The sequence below is a fragment of the Larimichthys crocea genome, chromosome VIII, assembly GCF_000972845.2.
Source record: "Larimichthys crocea isolate SSNF chromosome VIII, L_crocea_2.0, whole genome shotgun sequence".
In the NCBI taxonomy this organism is placed as follows: domain Eukaryota; kingdom Metazoa; phylum Chordata; class Actinopteri; family Sciaenidae; genus Larimichthys; species Larimichthys crocea.
Genome location: NC_040018.1, coordinates 17419183 through 17431882, shown reverse-complemented (window position 1 = coordinate 17431882; position 12700 = coordinate 17419183). Strand labels below are relative to the sequence as shown.

At 41.6% G+C, this 12700-nt stretch overlaps 3 protein-coding genes across 5 annotated transcripts; 2 read left to right on the top strand and 1 right to left on the bottom strand.

Annotated features, from left to right (window-relative positions):
* The first annotated feature begins 459 nt into the window (after nt 1-459).
* psmb1 (proteasome 20S subunit beta 1) lies at nt 460-2469 on the top strand. The gene is made up of 6 exons (XM_010732333.3): nt 460-663; nt 986-1093; nt 1453-1534; nt 1669-1798; nt 1892-1998; nt 2137-2469. Exons 1-6 carry the CDS (start codon nt 563-565, stop codon nt 2320-2322), a joined length of 714 nt encoding a protein of 237 aa, XP_010730635.1. The 5' UTR covers nt 460-562; the 3' UTR covers nt 2323-2469.
* Nucleotides 2470-4273: 1804 nt separating this feature from the next.
* On the bottom strand, nt 4274-6308 carry psmc3 (proteasome 26S subunit, ATPase 3). The gene is made up of 2 exons (XM_010732335.2): nt 5323-6308; nt 4274-4745 (listed from the first exon to the last, which is right to left on the bottom strand). The coding sequence occupies exons 1-2, from the start codon at nt 6265-6267 to the stop codon at nt 4407-4409; spliced, it is 1284 nt and encodes a 427-aa protein (XP_010730637.1). The 5' UTR covers nt 6268-6308; the 3' UTR covers nt 4274-4406.
* Nucleotides 6309-7682: 1374 nt separating this feature from the next.
* On the top strand, nt 7683-12522 carry tbp (TATA box binding protein). 3 transcript variants are annotated; one of them, XM_010732337.3, is made up of 9 exons: nt 7683-7816; nt 8319-8557; nt 8990-9155; nt 9281-9458; nt 9764-9851; nt 10936-11027; nt 11224-11391; nt 11639-11733; nt 12320-12522. In XM_010732337.3, the coding sequence occupies exons 2-9, from the start codon at nt 8507-8509 to the stop codon at nt 12397-12399; spliced, it is 918 nt and encodes a 305-aa protein (XP_010730639.1). In that variant the 5' UTR covers nt 7683-7816; nt 8319-8506; the 3' UTR covers nt 12400-12522. The 3 variants fall into 3 exon arrangements, with proteins under 3 accessions (XP_010730639.1, XP_010730638.1, XP_027137494.1); XM_010732336.3 differs by having other exon boundaries at nt 7696-7822; XM_027281693.1 differs by lacking the exon at nt 7683-7816 and adding an exon at nt 7855-8035.
* Nucleotides 12523-12700: the final 178 nt, after the last annotated feature.

The window sequence follows — 12700 nt, the reverse complement described above, 5'->3', positions numbered from 1 at the left end:
TACTTTTTCGTGGTCATTTTGCAGTTTAGATATTTCTGTCTGTTTAATTTCTGTCTGTTTATTGTCTTTTTTTGTTTTGTTTTGGCCTCCTCTACTTTTATTTTCTTTATCTTGCTGCTGTCACAAGTGAATTCCCCCATGGTGGGATGAATAAAGTATATCTAATCTAATCATATTAATCGTTCTCACCGGACAAACTGTGGAGGTGTACAGCCAGCTAAATCATTCATTTTAACAGAAGTTTGGGGTTTATAAGCCAACACCTCTTTTATACCACTCCTCCTCAGAGAGAACCAATTCATCCGCTCTTTAAATATATTATATTCGTCTTTTTCCAGAAAGAACGCCTCCCTTATTGTGATTAGTGAAACATGAGAAAACATCTAGTTGGTCCCTCTACATGGATCCTGCACTACATCAAACAGCCTGTTGGGTGGCGCTGTCGCACAGGCTGCAGCTTGGACACGTCGCTGTGCTGCCAGTAGAAGAAGAGGCTGCCATATTGCAGTGATACAGCGAGTTTGCCGGGCTGAATCCTGAACTCGTCTCTCTCTAACAAAAAATGATTTCGTCTCACAGTTTTGGAGACAATGGGAAGATGAAAGACTATCATTACACCGGTCCGGTGGAGCACCGCTTCTCTCCGTACGCCTTCAACGGAGGGTGAGTGCTAACCTGAGTTAGCATGGGAGCTAACGTTTACATCTGAGTGCTAACAGGCTAACCAGCTTAGCGAGGCGAGCTGAAACTAAACAAAGATCCTGAAACACCTGAAACACACTTCATCTGTCCTGAAAACATGCTCATGTTGTGTTAACGTGCAGGTTAAGTCAGCGCCATAGGCCGCACAGAGAGGAGTTTCAGTTTCGAAACAGTAGCTTCCGTTTTGCCAGTGTTTTTTTTTATTTTATCTGGTGAGCTGCTTCACACGATGAATTTATTCATATATATAAATATATAAATAACTCTGTGTTTTCTGGTTCAGGACCGTACTAGCTGTTGCCGGAGAAGACTTTGCCATCGTAGCCTCAGACACCAGGTTAAGTGAAGGCTACTCCATCCACAGCCGGGACTCTCCAAAGTGCTACAAGCTGTAAGTGTGACACTGTCAGAGTCCGCTCTTGTCTCTTTGCCTACTCCTTTTTATAGTTTCCTTTGAATGAATGGAAGGCCAGTATAAGTTACTGCATCTATACTTTGATACTCTTCAGATGTGCGGTGTACACACTTGTCATTAAAACATCAGTTCAGGTCAAATAGACAGACAGATAGACTTTATTTATCCCAAGCTGGGAAATTACAGTGTAGCAGCAGCATTACACACAGTGACAATAGACAACATAAGAATACAAATATAAAGAACAAACTATACATAATAAAATATCAAAATAGCAATAGTAAATTGGCAGTATTGATTTGAAGAACCACTGATTTTTCTTCTTCTTCTTACAGGACAGACACAACCGTCATCGGCTGCAGCGGTTTCCACGGCGACTGCCTGACTCTGACTAAAATCATTGATGCTAGACTAAAGGTGAGTCGGTGTAGTGAGGTTTTTTTAGTTTCACTCTCTCTTTAGTGTTCTCCTTAATATGATCTGACCGTCTCTTGTTGCATTTAATGATCACTGACCTCACGCCTCACCTAATGTTCCTTCTTCTCTTTCAGATGTACAAACACTCGAACAATAAGTCAATGACCAGCGGAGCCATTGCAGCCATGTTGTCAACCATCCTGTACGGCAGGCGGTTCTTCCCCTACTACGTCTACAACATCATCGGAGGACTGGATGAAGAGGGTATTCACTTCAGTGCTGCCGTTAAAGAGTTGTAGAAAGCTTTGATCGTGTTCTTGTAGTAACAATTGCAATATTTCATGTTTTGTAATCTAGGCAAGGGAGCAGTCTACAGTTTTGACCCAGTGGGCTCCTACCAGAGAGACACCTACAAGGCCGGAGGATCAGCAAGTGCCATGCTACAACCACTGCTAGATAACCAGGTACATGACACACACTGTATACTGATCTGTTGTTGCCATAACACCTGTACTATGTTTGTGTCGTCACATGATGCAGTGTTCAGACACAGTGTCTTTACGGCGGATGGGGTACACTCATGTCTGTCTCTCCTTCCACAGATTGGTTTCAAGAACATGGAGGGTGTGCAGCACGTTCCTCTGACTAAGGACAAGGCGGTTCAGCTGGTCAAAGACGTGTTCATCTCAGCCGCAGAGAGAGACGTCTACACCGGAGATGCTCTTCGGATCTGCGTCATCACAAAGGAGGGCATCAACGAGCAGACCATAGCACTGAGGAAGGACTGAGGAGGGAAATGTTTCACTTTCTCTGCCTTGCTTATTAGTCTGTTCTTTCCGTATTCACTCTGTTGGTTTGACCCCTTTACATCACGTTTCCTAAAATAGGAGTGTTGATTCAGAAGTTGCTTTACTGGAGAGCTGAAATTCCATTTTTTTTAATATGCACTCACAATTTACACCTATTGCCATCATCATTTCTCCTGCTTTCCACAATGACCCTGTTCAATCTCTGCTATTATTACAGTCTTGGATATGTGGTCTTGCAACCTGACAGTAGATCAGCACTCCTGTTCTGAGAAGCTCTCTTCATCCCACCCTGTTTTTCATTATGTTTTGGGGGCATACATACTCTGCTGTTCTTTTTACATTCTTAATAAATGTAAAGAATTAAAACATTTGGTATTCATGTTCATTTCTTGTCCCTCACATTCATCTTAGATAGCTTATGCTGTGAGCAGCAGGTAGTATCTTTTTAACTGAAGCGTCAAAAAGCAGGATTGTTCATTGATTTGTCGCTGTATTAAAGTATTACTACAGAATAAGGTAACCATAGAAAATACACTGCTGTCTGAGTAAAAGTAATGGAGGAGTTGTAGCCTGAATGTCTCAAATCTTTCACCTTCCACCTAAAATGATCTGTTGACAAACACCATGTTTGAGAATTGTGCTGGTGTTTAAATATGTTTTAGTAAAAACATACTGCATCCATCAGGTGGACAGTTTAGAAATATTATGATTGATATACTCAGCTTTATTTTTTGTTATACACTCCTCTGTTATGTTCAACTTTTCCAGGTTCTGATAAAAAAAATGACTGGTGCACATATTTAAGGTGTTAAACAATCAGACTTGTTTTCACACACAACCTCAACAGTTTACATTTTCAGATTGAAATATAACTGATAGGTTGGTTTTTAGGTAATCCAAATACATTTCGCTAATTGAAGTTAATTAGTTCATTCATATTTTTATGAATTAGAGCACCATTGGCATTATATTAACACAAGTGTCTGTACTCAGCTTTTGACTTTTCTCAGTAAAAACAGTTGGAGCTACTAATATACACAGACATGCAAGAAGTAAATAGACACCTTGAATTTGAATTTGAATGAAGGTGTCTATTTACTTGCATGTCTGTGTAAATGATGGCTTCATTCCATTTAGATCTGGAAAGGGTTACTGGGATGTGTGCGAAATGAGTTACACTTGTGCATTGCCTGTCATGACAAAATAAAGAAAGGCTTTGTCACAATGCAACACTACAAATGGATCCTGAGCTGGTTTGTGTGCACACTAGATAAGTGACAAAATTACACACAGTGAATTTTCAGTGTGTTCTTAATAAGCACCATTCTCCCATAATGCAATGCATAAAGAGCTGCTCACAGCTGAAAAAGTAATTCATCCTCAACTTTGTATTCTTTGTTATCAAAAGATAAATTTGCCAAACATCGGCTGTCTGCCAGGGCATGCCTTTAAAAGCTGCACTCACCTGAGTTATCAATTTGGTAAAAATGATCATTATCATTTTCCTTACATTTATACGATGTATTGCAACAAAATCTTATGAGTTTGTGGGATGTCACCTGTGCTAACCCTATTTCTATCAAAATAGCTGCTGTGAAAAAGGTTTATTACACCTGTTTACAGGTTTATTACACGTCCTGCTATGTCTGTGATAAAACAGTCCTACCGTGTAGTCTTGTGTTCTTGCTGTAACCTCACATGGCCAGTCATCAGGAGTTTTATCACTTATCCGACCAATTTATGATCCAGTGGTTGGTTGCTTTTCTGCCACTGTTTCAATATTCTAACAATAAACACACAAATTACAAGTAGGAACCTACACTGCACTACACGAACAATGGGCACCAGCCCAATAAAAATTTCTTTGTGCGCCACCTGAAATGGTGAAAACGAAGACTCTCTTCAACACACAGCACGAAGAAACACAATACTTTGTTATGATATTTTATTCCATTTTATTAACCCAAGTAAATCAGCAACTGTAACAAGTGTTTACTTAACAAGTGTTTTAATAATCAACTCTCAAACTCTCTCATACACAAACACGGACACAGGAAGTGTCCTCAGGCATAGTACTGAAGGTTCGCCTTCTTCTTGGCTTGGACCTCCAGGATTCCCTCCATGTAATCTTCATGGTTCAGCTCTGTGGCCCCGCGACGCAGCGCGATCATACCGGCCTCCACGCACACAGCTTTGCACTGGGCTCCGTTGAAGTCGTCTGTGCAGCGAGCCAGCTCCTCATAGTTGACGTCGGGGCTGACGTTCATCTTTCGGGAGTGGATCTGCATGATGCGAGCTCTGGCCTCTTCGTTTGGCATGGGGAACTCGATTTTTCTGTCCAGACGGCCCGAACGGAGCAGCGCCGGATCCAGGATGTCCACTCTGTTGGTCGCAGCAATCACCTAAAAAAATAACAACACATGTAGTTATACTGTAGTCAAAAAGATAGGAAGGTTGTTTACAGTTTGTGAGTACATCCATTACACATTTTGTGTAGTTTGTTTGGTGTGGCCATATTTCATATTTAAATTCTCTATATAATTTAGATTTTGTTTGCCATCCCCTACATTAAGAACATCAGCAATTCTACATATTTTTTTGCTTCTTGACAGATGTTTTTAAACAAATCTTTTCTTCTTTTTCTCAAATGTTTGTGGAGTATTGGTGTATTTCGTATAAATTTGAGTGCTACAAGTCTGTCTTTGATAGCTACCCGAGGTGAGCTTGTCTGATATTATGGTTACTTACTGGACTTAGATACTGCATTACAGTAAATTTTCTGATCTCAAATGGACATTTTATAAATCTATCCACCATTCTTTGGTAACACTGTAGAGTAATTAAACTAAAGTCAAACTTCTTAGAAGGATATTGTGAATAAAATATGGTCTATGAAATATTGATAGTGGATTTACACTTTCTGTTGGACTTGAGCATCAACTAAGTTGTTGTTTTTTTTTTTGGTGTCGGCATCCTTACCTTGACCTGCATGTTGGGCTGAAATCCATCCAGCTGGTTGAGCAGCTCCAGCATGGTCCTCTGCACCTCCCTGTCTCCAGCCTTCTCGCTGTCAAACCTCTTGGTACCGATGGCGTCCAGCTCATCGATGAAGATGATGGACGGGGCTTTCTCTTTGGCCAGGGCGAAGGCATCTCTCACCAGCTTGGCTCCGTCTCCAATGAACATCTGGACCAGCTGTGGACCGGCCAGCTTCAGGAAGGTGGCCTTGGTCTGAGCGGCGCAGGCTCTGGCCAGGAGGGTCTTCCCTGTGCCAGGTGGTCCGTACATCAGGACCCCTTTGGGTGGCTGGATGCCCAGGTTCTCAAACTTCTCCTTGTGGTTCATGGGCAGGACGATGGCCTCCACCAGCTCCTGGATCTGCTTGTCCAGCCCTCCTATGTCGCTGTACTGCTCCGTGGGGCGCTCGTCCACCTCCATGGCCTTGACCCTGGAGTCGTACTCGGTGGGTAAGGTCTCCAGGATCAGGTAGGAGTCTTTGTTGACCCCCACCAGGTCTGCGGGCTTCAGCTTCTCGGCGTCCACCAGCCCGATGACGGGCAGGAAGTATGTCTGCCGAGTGGAGGTCTTGATGACAGCGCATTTTCCTTTCCTCTGGGAGTCCAGGTCCACATTAGCCCCGTCTTCCTCCTGGTCGTTGGGATCCACATCCAGCAGCTCGATCACGTTAGACACAAGGTACGGCAGCGTTTTGTTCACTTTGATCTTCTCCGTGTTTTCTTTGATTTTATCCTTCATGGCCTGCAGCTCGTGGGTCACCCTCAGCACCTCGCTCTTCATTATCTTTATCTCACTGTCGAGGAGACGAGTCCGCTGGACTATCTCCTCCGTGGACATTTTCAGGACTTCTTCCCCGATGCCATCCTCCACCTCGTCCCAAACTGACTTGTCACTCAGCGACGCCATCTTTGCTCTGTGTGCGCGTGAACTGTGACCGACGGAAAATAACGAGCCGACTTCCGGAAGCGGTCGATAGTGATGGGAAGTTCGGTTCGTTGTAGTGAGCCGGATCATTTGACTCAGCTCACCAAGAAGCTCTTCTTGCTCTTCTACCACTTATATCAGGCATGTCCAGAGTCTGGCCCGGGGGCCAATCACGGCCCGCGGTCAGATTTCATGTGGCCGAAGCTTCATTTTTTATAATATATTATTTAGGGGCTGCTAGGATTGTCAGATACTGAAGCAATGCACTAAACGTTAAGCTGTAAGGACATAACTGCTGGTGTTATGTACCTGTAGATGTGACACAAAATATTACTTTCTGAATGATCTTTTAAAAGACAAGAGTGATACGTTTTAAACTTAAATGTTAACAGACTTTGCATTACTCATGATAAGTCATGTTTAAAATGAACATGAGGTTAAGATTTGTATCAACTTCATGCAAACTTCATTTGTATGTAACTTTTAATGTTTTTCATTTTTAAAATGTTAGTATTGGCCCCCGCTGATCTTCACATAAAATATTACTTTCTGAATGATCTTGTAGAATAGAATAGAATAGAATAGAGAGCTTTTATTGTCATCGTACAACAGACATACTGTAAGCACAACGAAATTACAGGGGGCTTCGACGAGGTGCTGGCCCTAATACAGGTAATAGTACAGTATAGACAAAGATAAAAACACAATATAAATACAAATGCAAAAATCAAATATAGATGATATACAAAGAAAACAGGTAGTATTCATAAAAAGTGAATGATGCATGCTGAATTCTGCTGTAAAAGACAAGAGCAAGAGTGATACGTATTAAACTTAAATGTTAACAGACTTTGCATTACTCATAATAAGTCATGTTTAAAATGAACATCAACTTCATGCAAACTTTGTGCATTTGTATGTAACTTTTATTGTTTTTCATTTTTTAAATGTTTCACATTGTCAAATCTAGCCCTATTTAAAAGAAATTTGGACACCCCTACATTGTCAAATCTAGCCCTATTTAAAAGAAATTTGGACACCCCTGACTTATACCTTTTAATAATTCAGCCAAATTTTTTGCACTGTTGACTTATTTATTTTGTGGTTAAATTATTCAGTACATCCATGGTACTGAAGTATTCAAAAGTAAAAATTACATTTTCTAATATAACAAACAAACAAACAAACAAACAAACAAATAAATAAAAATACAAGATAAGGTGTCTAATAAGGTGTCAATTTTTGTTTTATCCAGTGAATGCAATGCCCTTCTGTAATAAATTGCTGTAGCCAATTGTTTTCATTGCATTTACAACACTTACCGGCTCGCCGACAGGAGCAGGCTCTTTGAACCGGCTCTTTGAACCGGCTCTTTGAACCGGCTCTTTGAACCGGCTCGTTCACGATCAGCACATCACCAGTCGACGGCACTCACACTCGTTATGAGCGCCGAAGCAGCGGACCGGGGCTGAGACTCGGACACCTGGAGCTGAATTAATGTTGTCCGTGTGCTGATTTGAACCGCGAGAGTGTGAGTGTGAGTTCACGGGCAGTTTACTGTGGTGCACTGGTAAATGTCAGCGTTGTTTGCGACTTTTCTTTCAGCGCACAAAGTCTCAGCTTTGACTGCAGCCGCAACGCGTTTGAATGCTAGCTGGCTAGCATTAGCACAGCGGCTAACTTCAGCTAGCCCGTGTGTTGATATGTTTCATTTTGGAGGCGCTCAAGACGTCCTGCAGGAGAATCACACGTACGCTCATAAAGTTGTCACCCGTGTTTTCCACAGCAAACCTTTTTAAGGGACAAATATCACCACAGCGCCACAATGAATGAACGCGTTAAAGTAACGTTAGTTAGCGTTTGAGCTAAATGTGGTTAGCAGACAGTGAACCTGTTCGCGCCACAGCTGCCTCGATTTGCCTTCATGTCATTTGCAAGTCCTTCATTCAACTCTGATGATGCACGGTGATGAATAATAACCCCACAGCCGATGAAATGACTGAACAAACCGTGGATCTGTCTTTTCGTTTCAGGACATAGCAGCCACAGAGAAGACACAAGAAGGAGGAGGAGGAGGTGGTGGTGGTCCACTGTGGTTGTTGGTGTTTTTGTTGTTTTTACTGTAACACAGACCTCACACAAACCGCTTTGAGACACCTGCTGCACACAGTTATCCAGCCTGTGTTTCCTCCTGCTCTTGGGTGGCAGTGAACTAAAAAAGATGGACCAAAACAACAGTATACCAGCCTTTCAGGGGCTGGCCTCGCCTCAGGTAACAAGTGTTCGTAGTGGTTGATGTTTGAAAATCATTTTGCCTTCTCACTTGCTTGAAACTGATTTTTTTTCTTTACCTACAAAATCAGCTGCTAGATAAATGATAAATATACTGTACTTGCATAGCTCCTTTTTACTCCACTCGTTCACACACTGATGCCATTGGCTGCCATGCAAGGTGCCAACCACTCCACTACTACCGTTCACACACTGATTTGGGGTTCAGTATCTTGCTAACATGGGATCGAACCATAATCATCTGATTACTGGACGACCTGCTCTACCTCTCCAACCACAGCCGCCCTAGATTTTTATTTAATTTATATATAAAGAAGTGAGATGGAGTGAAAAACATTGCAGCAGTGTTGATCAGTATCATTTGTTCGAGTCCCAATTCCTTCATGTTTTCTGGCGGTGTGTCCTTGCACAGGGTGCCATGACCCCAGGCATGCCAATCTTCAGTCCCATGATGCCGTATGGCTCAGGCCTGACACCACAGCCCGTCCAAAACACCAACAGTTTGTCTATACTGGAGGAGCAGCAGAGACAACAGCAGCAGCAGCAACAGCAACAACAGGCACAGCAGGCAAACGCAGGTACAACCGTATTGTGATTTGAGATTATACTCTTTAATCTATCTTCCCCATTTATTCTGAGGAAATAAACTTGGAATATTTATCGTTATCATGAAAAAATAACTTTGCCTCTCTTTGTTTTCCAGGCCTTCCTGGAACATCGGGGCAGACCCCACAGCTTTTCCATTCCCAGGCGGTAACAGGCTCGACCACCACAGCACTGCCGGGGAATACCCCGCTCTACAATACCCCGCTGACCCCCATGACCCCTATCACACCAGCCACACCAGCCTCAGAGAGCTCTGGAATCGTTCCACAGCTACAGTATGTTTCATATCCAATGGAAAGAGTTTATCCTGCTTATCTGTCTTTCTTGGAAATAATCACACACTCTGCTCTTTAAGTTATGTCACCTCAGTCAGTTTTGAGATATTCCTGTAGAAAAATTGATGCAAGGACCAAAATTGTGTTCATAACGAGATTAGTGTCATCTCTACTTAGTTATTGTTTTTTACTACCAAAATTTACTCGATTGGCTTCATTTACACACAACTTAACTTGATTCAGAATTACTGATGGAACCGTTTTCCTTTATGTCTCTTTGCTTTTCTTATTTTCCCCACTATTAGAAACATCGTGTCTACTGTAAATCTGGGCTGTAAACTGGACTTGAAGACCATCGCACTGAGAGCCAGAAATGCAGAGTACAACCCAAAGGTGAGATTGCCACACACTGATCAGCCCTTTGTTGCTCAACAGCTCAACAGTGTGACTTTTTGGAGTTGTTATCGGTGGGCCTAATGGAAAGTTCTGATTTATTTCGACATGCATTAATTTGGGGAAATGCATCAGGATCTATATCTGGGTCGGCTTGTACATCTAGTTGTATACATGTGTGAGGCTGTGGATTGCGAACCATTTAGCATGTGTAGTTGTGAAATTGTTCTCATTGATCGGTGTCAGGTGAGAAGTATACAAATGATTGCAATCTGCATTTTTGTTGCTAGATACCACTAAATCTGAAACACTGGACCTTTTTTAAACGTTACAAGGAATGGCTTTAAGTCCCTGTTTTCTCCTGTAGTGCTGTCACCATGCCAAGTTTTCCTCTTGAATGAGCAAAATATGAAAATATACTTGACTAGGGATGCACTGAAAATTTTCGGCGGAAAATGGCCCAAAAGTGCATTTCGGCTTTCGGTGAAGTGGCCGAATAGTGGCGTGACGCAATTGATGCAATGAAACAACGTGCGCGGTGATCATACACTGCTCTTTAGCGGAGCTATATACTTCTCTCTACATTCCTGCGTCTCACACATGCGAGGTGCGTTCCACGACCGTCGGAATGACTATGATGCGTTCATTAACGTGGGAAAAATGGAAATTCACCGGAAATATAATAAAACTAAATAGTATTTCTTTCAAGAACAAATTAACAGTGATTAAAAGAACATGGGCTTTCTAACAGTATAAATGAAATAATAATTATACTAACTGGAAATTTTACTGGAATTTTTGAAGGATATTAAATAAACATTTACTTTCTTTGAAAAAAAAAAACATGTCTACAAATTTATTCTAGGCTATTTATGCAATAGTAAAAAATAGTGAAAAATTTAACAACCGCATTTCGTATTCGGTTTCGGTATTCGGTCAACCATTACATTTTTTTTCGGTTTCGGCCGAAAATTTTCATTCCGGTGCATCCCTATACTTGACACATTTATGCTAAACAAGTGAAGCCCACACAATTACCTGAAGCACTGCTGGCTGTAATAATATTCTCTTCATTTTCCTGTAGCGTTTTGCTGCAGTCATCATGAGAATACGAGAGCCCAGGACTACTGCCCTCATCTTCAGCTCTGGGAAGATGGTCTGCACTGGAGCCAAGAGGTCTGAATATATTCACTGACCTTTTGTTGTACTGAAGTCCATAATAAAAGCCAGATTTTGAGACTAGTGTTGTCTCTAGTAAGGATACTAATCTTTCCTCAACTTTCAATAAAATCTTCTATACCTCATTGTCTTCTATCACTTTTCCTCTCCTCATATTTCTTCTCTGCCTCACGTCAACTCATCTTCTGTCTAGTGAGGAGCAATCGAGGTTAGCTGCCAGAAAATACGCTCGTGTGGTGCAGAAGCTCGGGTTTCCTGCTAAGTTCCTGGACTTCAAGATTCAGAACATGGTTGGAAGCTGCGACGTAAAGTTTCCCATCAGGCTGGAGGGATTAGTCCTTACACATCAACAGTTTAGCAGGTAATTAGTGTTGTGCTCTTTGTGAACCACCATCATATGATGCTATATTGTGAGAATTTCATGTTTGTGGCCACAGAAGGGAAGGATAGAAAACAAGTCTCTCATACAAACAGGGTGTCCTCTGAAAGCGCATGTAATTGTTTAAAGTTTCAAATAGGTTGCAGACTATATGCAAATAACTAAGAGGATTTTAATGACTGAACTCATACTTGTAGTGATTAAAATAAGGTGGTTTGTTTTTTTTCAGCTATGAACCGGAGCTGTTTCCAGGACTGATTTATCGAATGATCAAACCCAGAATCGTCCTGCTCATCTTTGTTTCTGGGAAAGTTGTGCTCACAGGTATGTGAGCTATGTTCTCTGCAACGCTGCACTTACTGATATTAGTTATGACCAGAAGTTATCCTGTGCCCTAATCACAAATTTATAAAAGAAGAAGTTGATAACCAGTGTTGTGCTACTCTGTCTGGAGTTACAGCACATAAAAAGTTTTGATCGGGCCATTTTATAGTTGTAAAAAAGTTTATTTTTGGTTATCGACTGTGCTGACATAGCGGTCAGTCTCTTCACACAACCCAACCTAGGATTGATTATAAAATTGATCATATTCCTCACAAACTGTCATGAACTTTGGCAGTGTAAAGCTGCATTCAGACAGAATCTGGCGGAGTGGCGTAACGCAGGTTTTTCCGTTCATCGGCAGTGGTGTTAGTCATAGGGGTGTCGCAGTGGCAGCGAAGTTGAGCTGGGTTCCAACTTTCGCAAACTTTTGCAAAACTTTTAGCAGCTTGACATCACCAATCTGACCATCAGACCGTTGATGGTCACTGGTCATGTTCAACATAAATAGATACACCCCCTTGTAGCCCCGGTCAGGGTCAGGGTCTGTCATTGTAATTAATGATATGTGCGTTGTTTGTTTTTAAAGGTGCCAAGGTGAGAGCAGAGATCTATGAAGCGTTTGAAAACATCTACCCCATCCTAAAAGGCTTCCGCAAGACGACGTAGAACCAGGTCTCCTTCTCTTCCCCTGCTCGTCTCTTTTTATTTTTTCATTTCTAATCACATGAAGAGTCATCTATATGTTGACCTCTACAAGTGGACTGCTGTAAGGGCTGTTATACAGGGATGTGAGTTATTTTATTTTGTTTTTTATTCCTCCAGTGTTTCTGATTTTTTTTTTTTTTTTTTTTTTTTTTTTTTTTTTTTTTTTTTTTTAAACAGTATTTTCAGATCTCCAGTTTTTTTGGATCCTTTTTATCTGTTTTTGCCCAGTTATTTTTGGCTATTCCTGTTGTCCCGATCACAT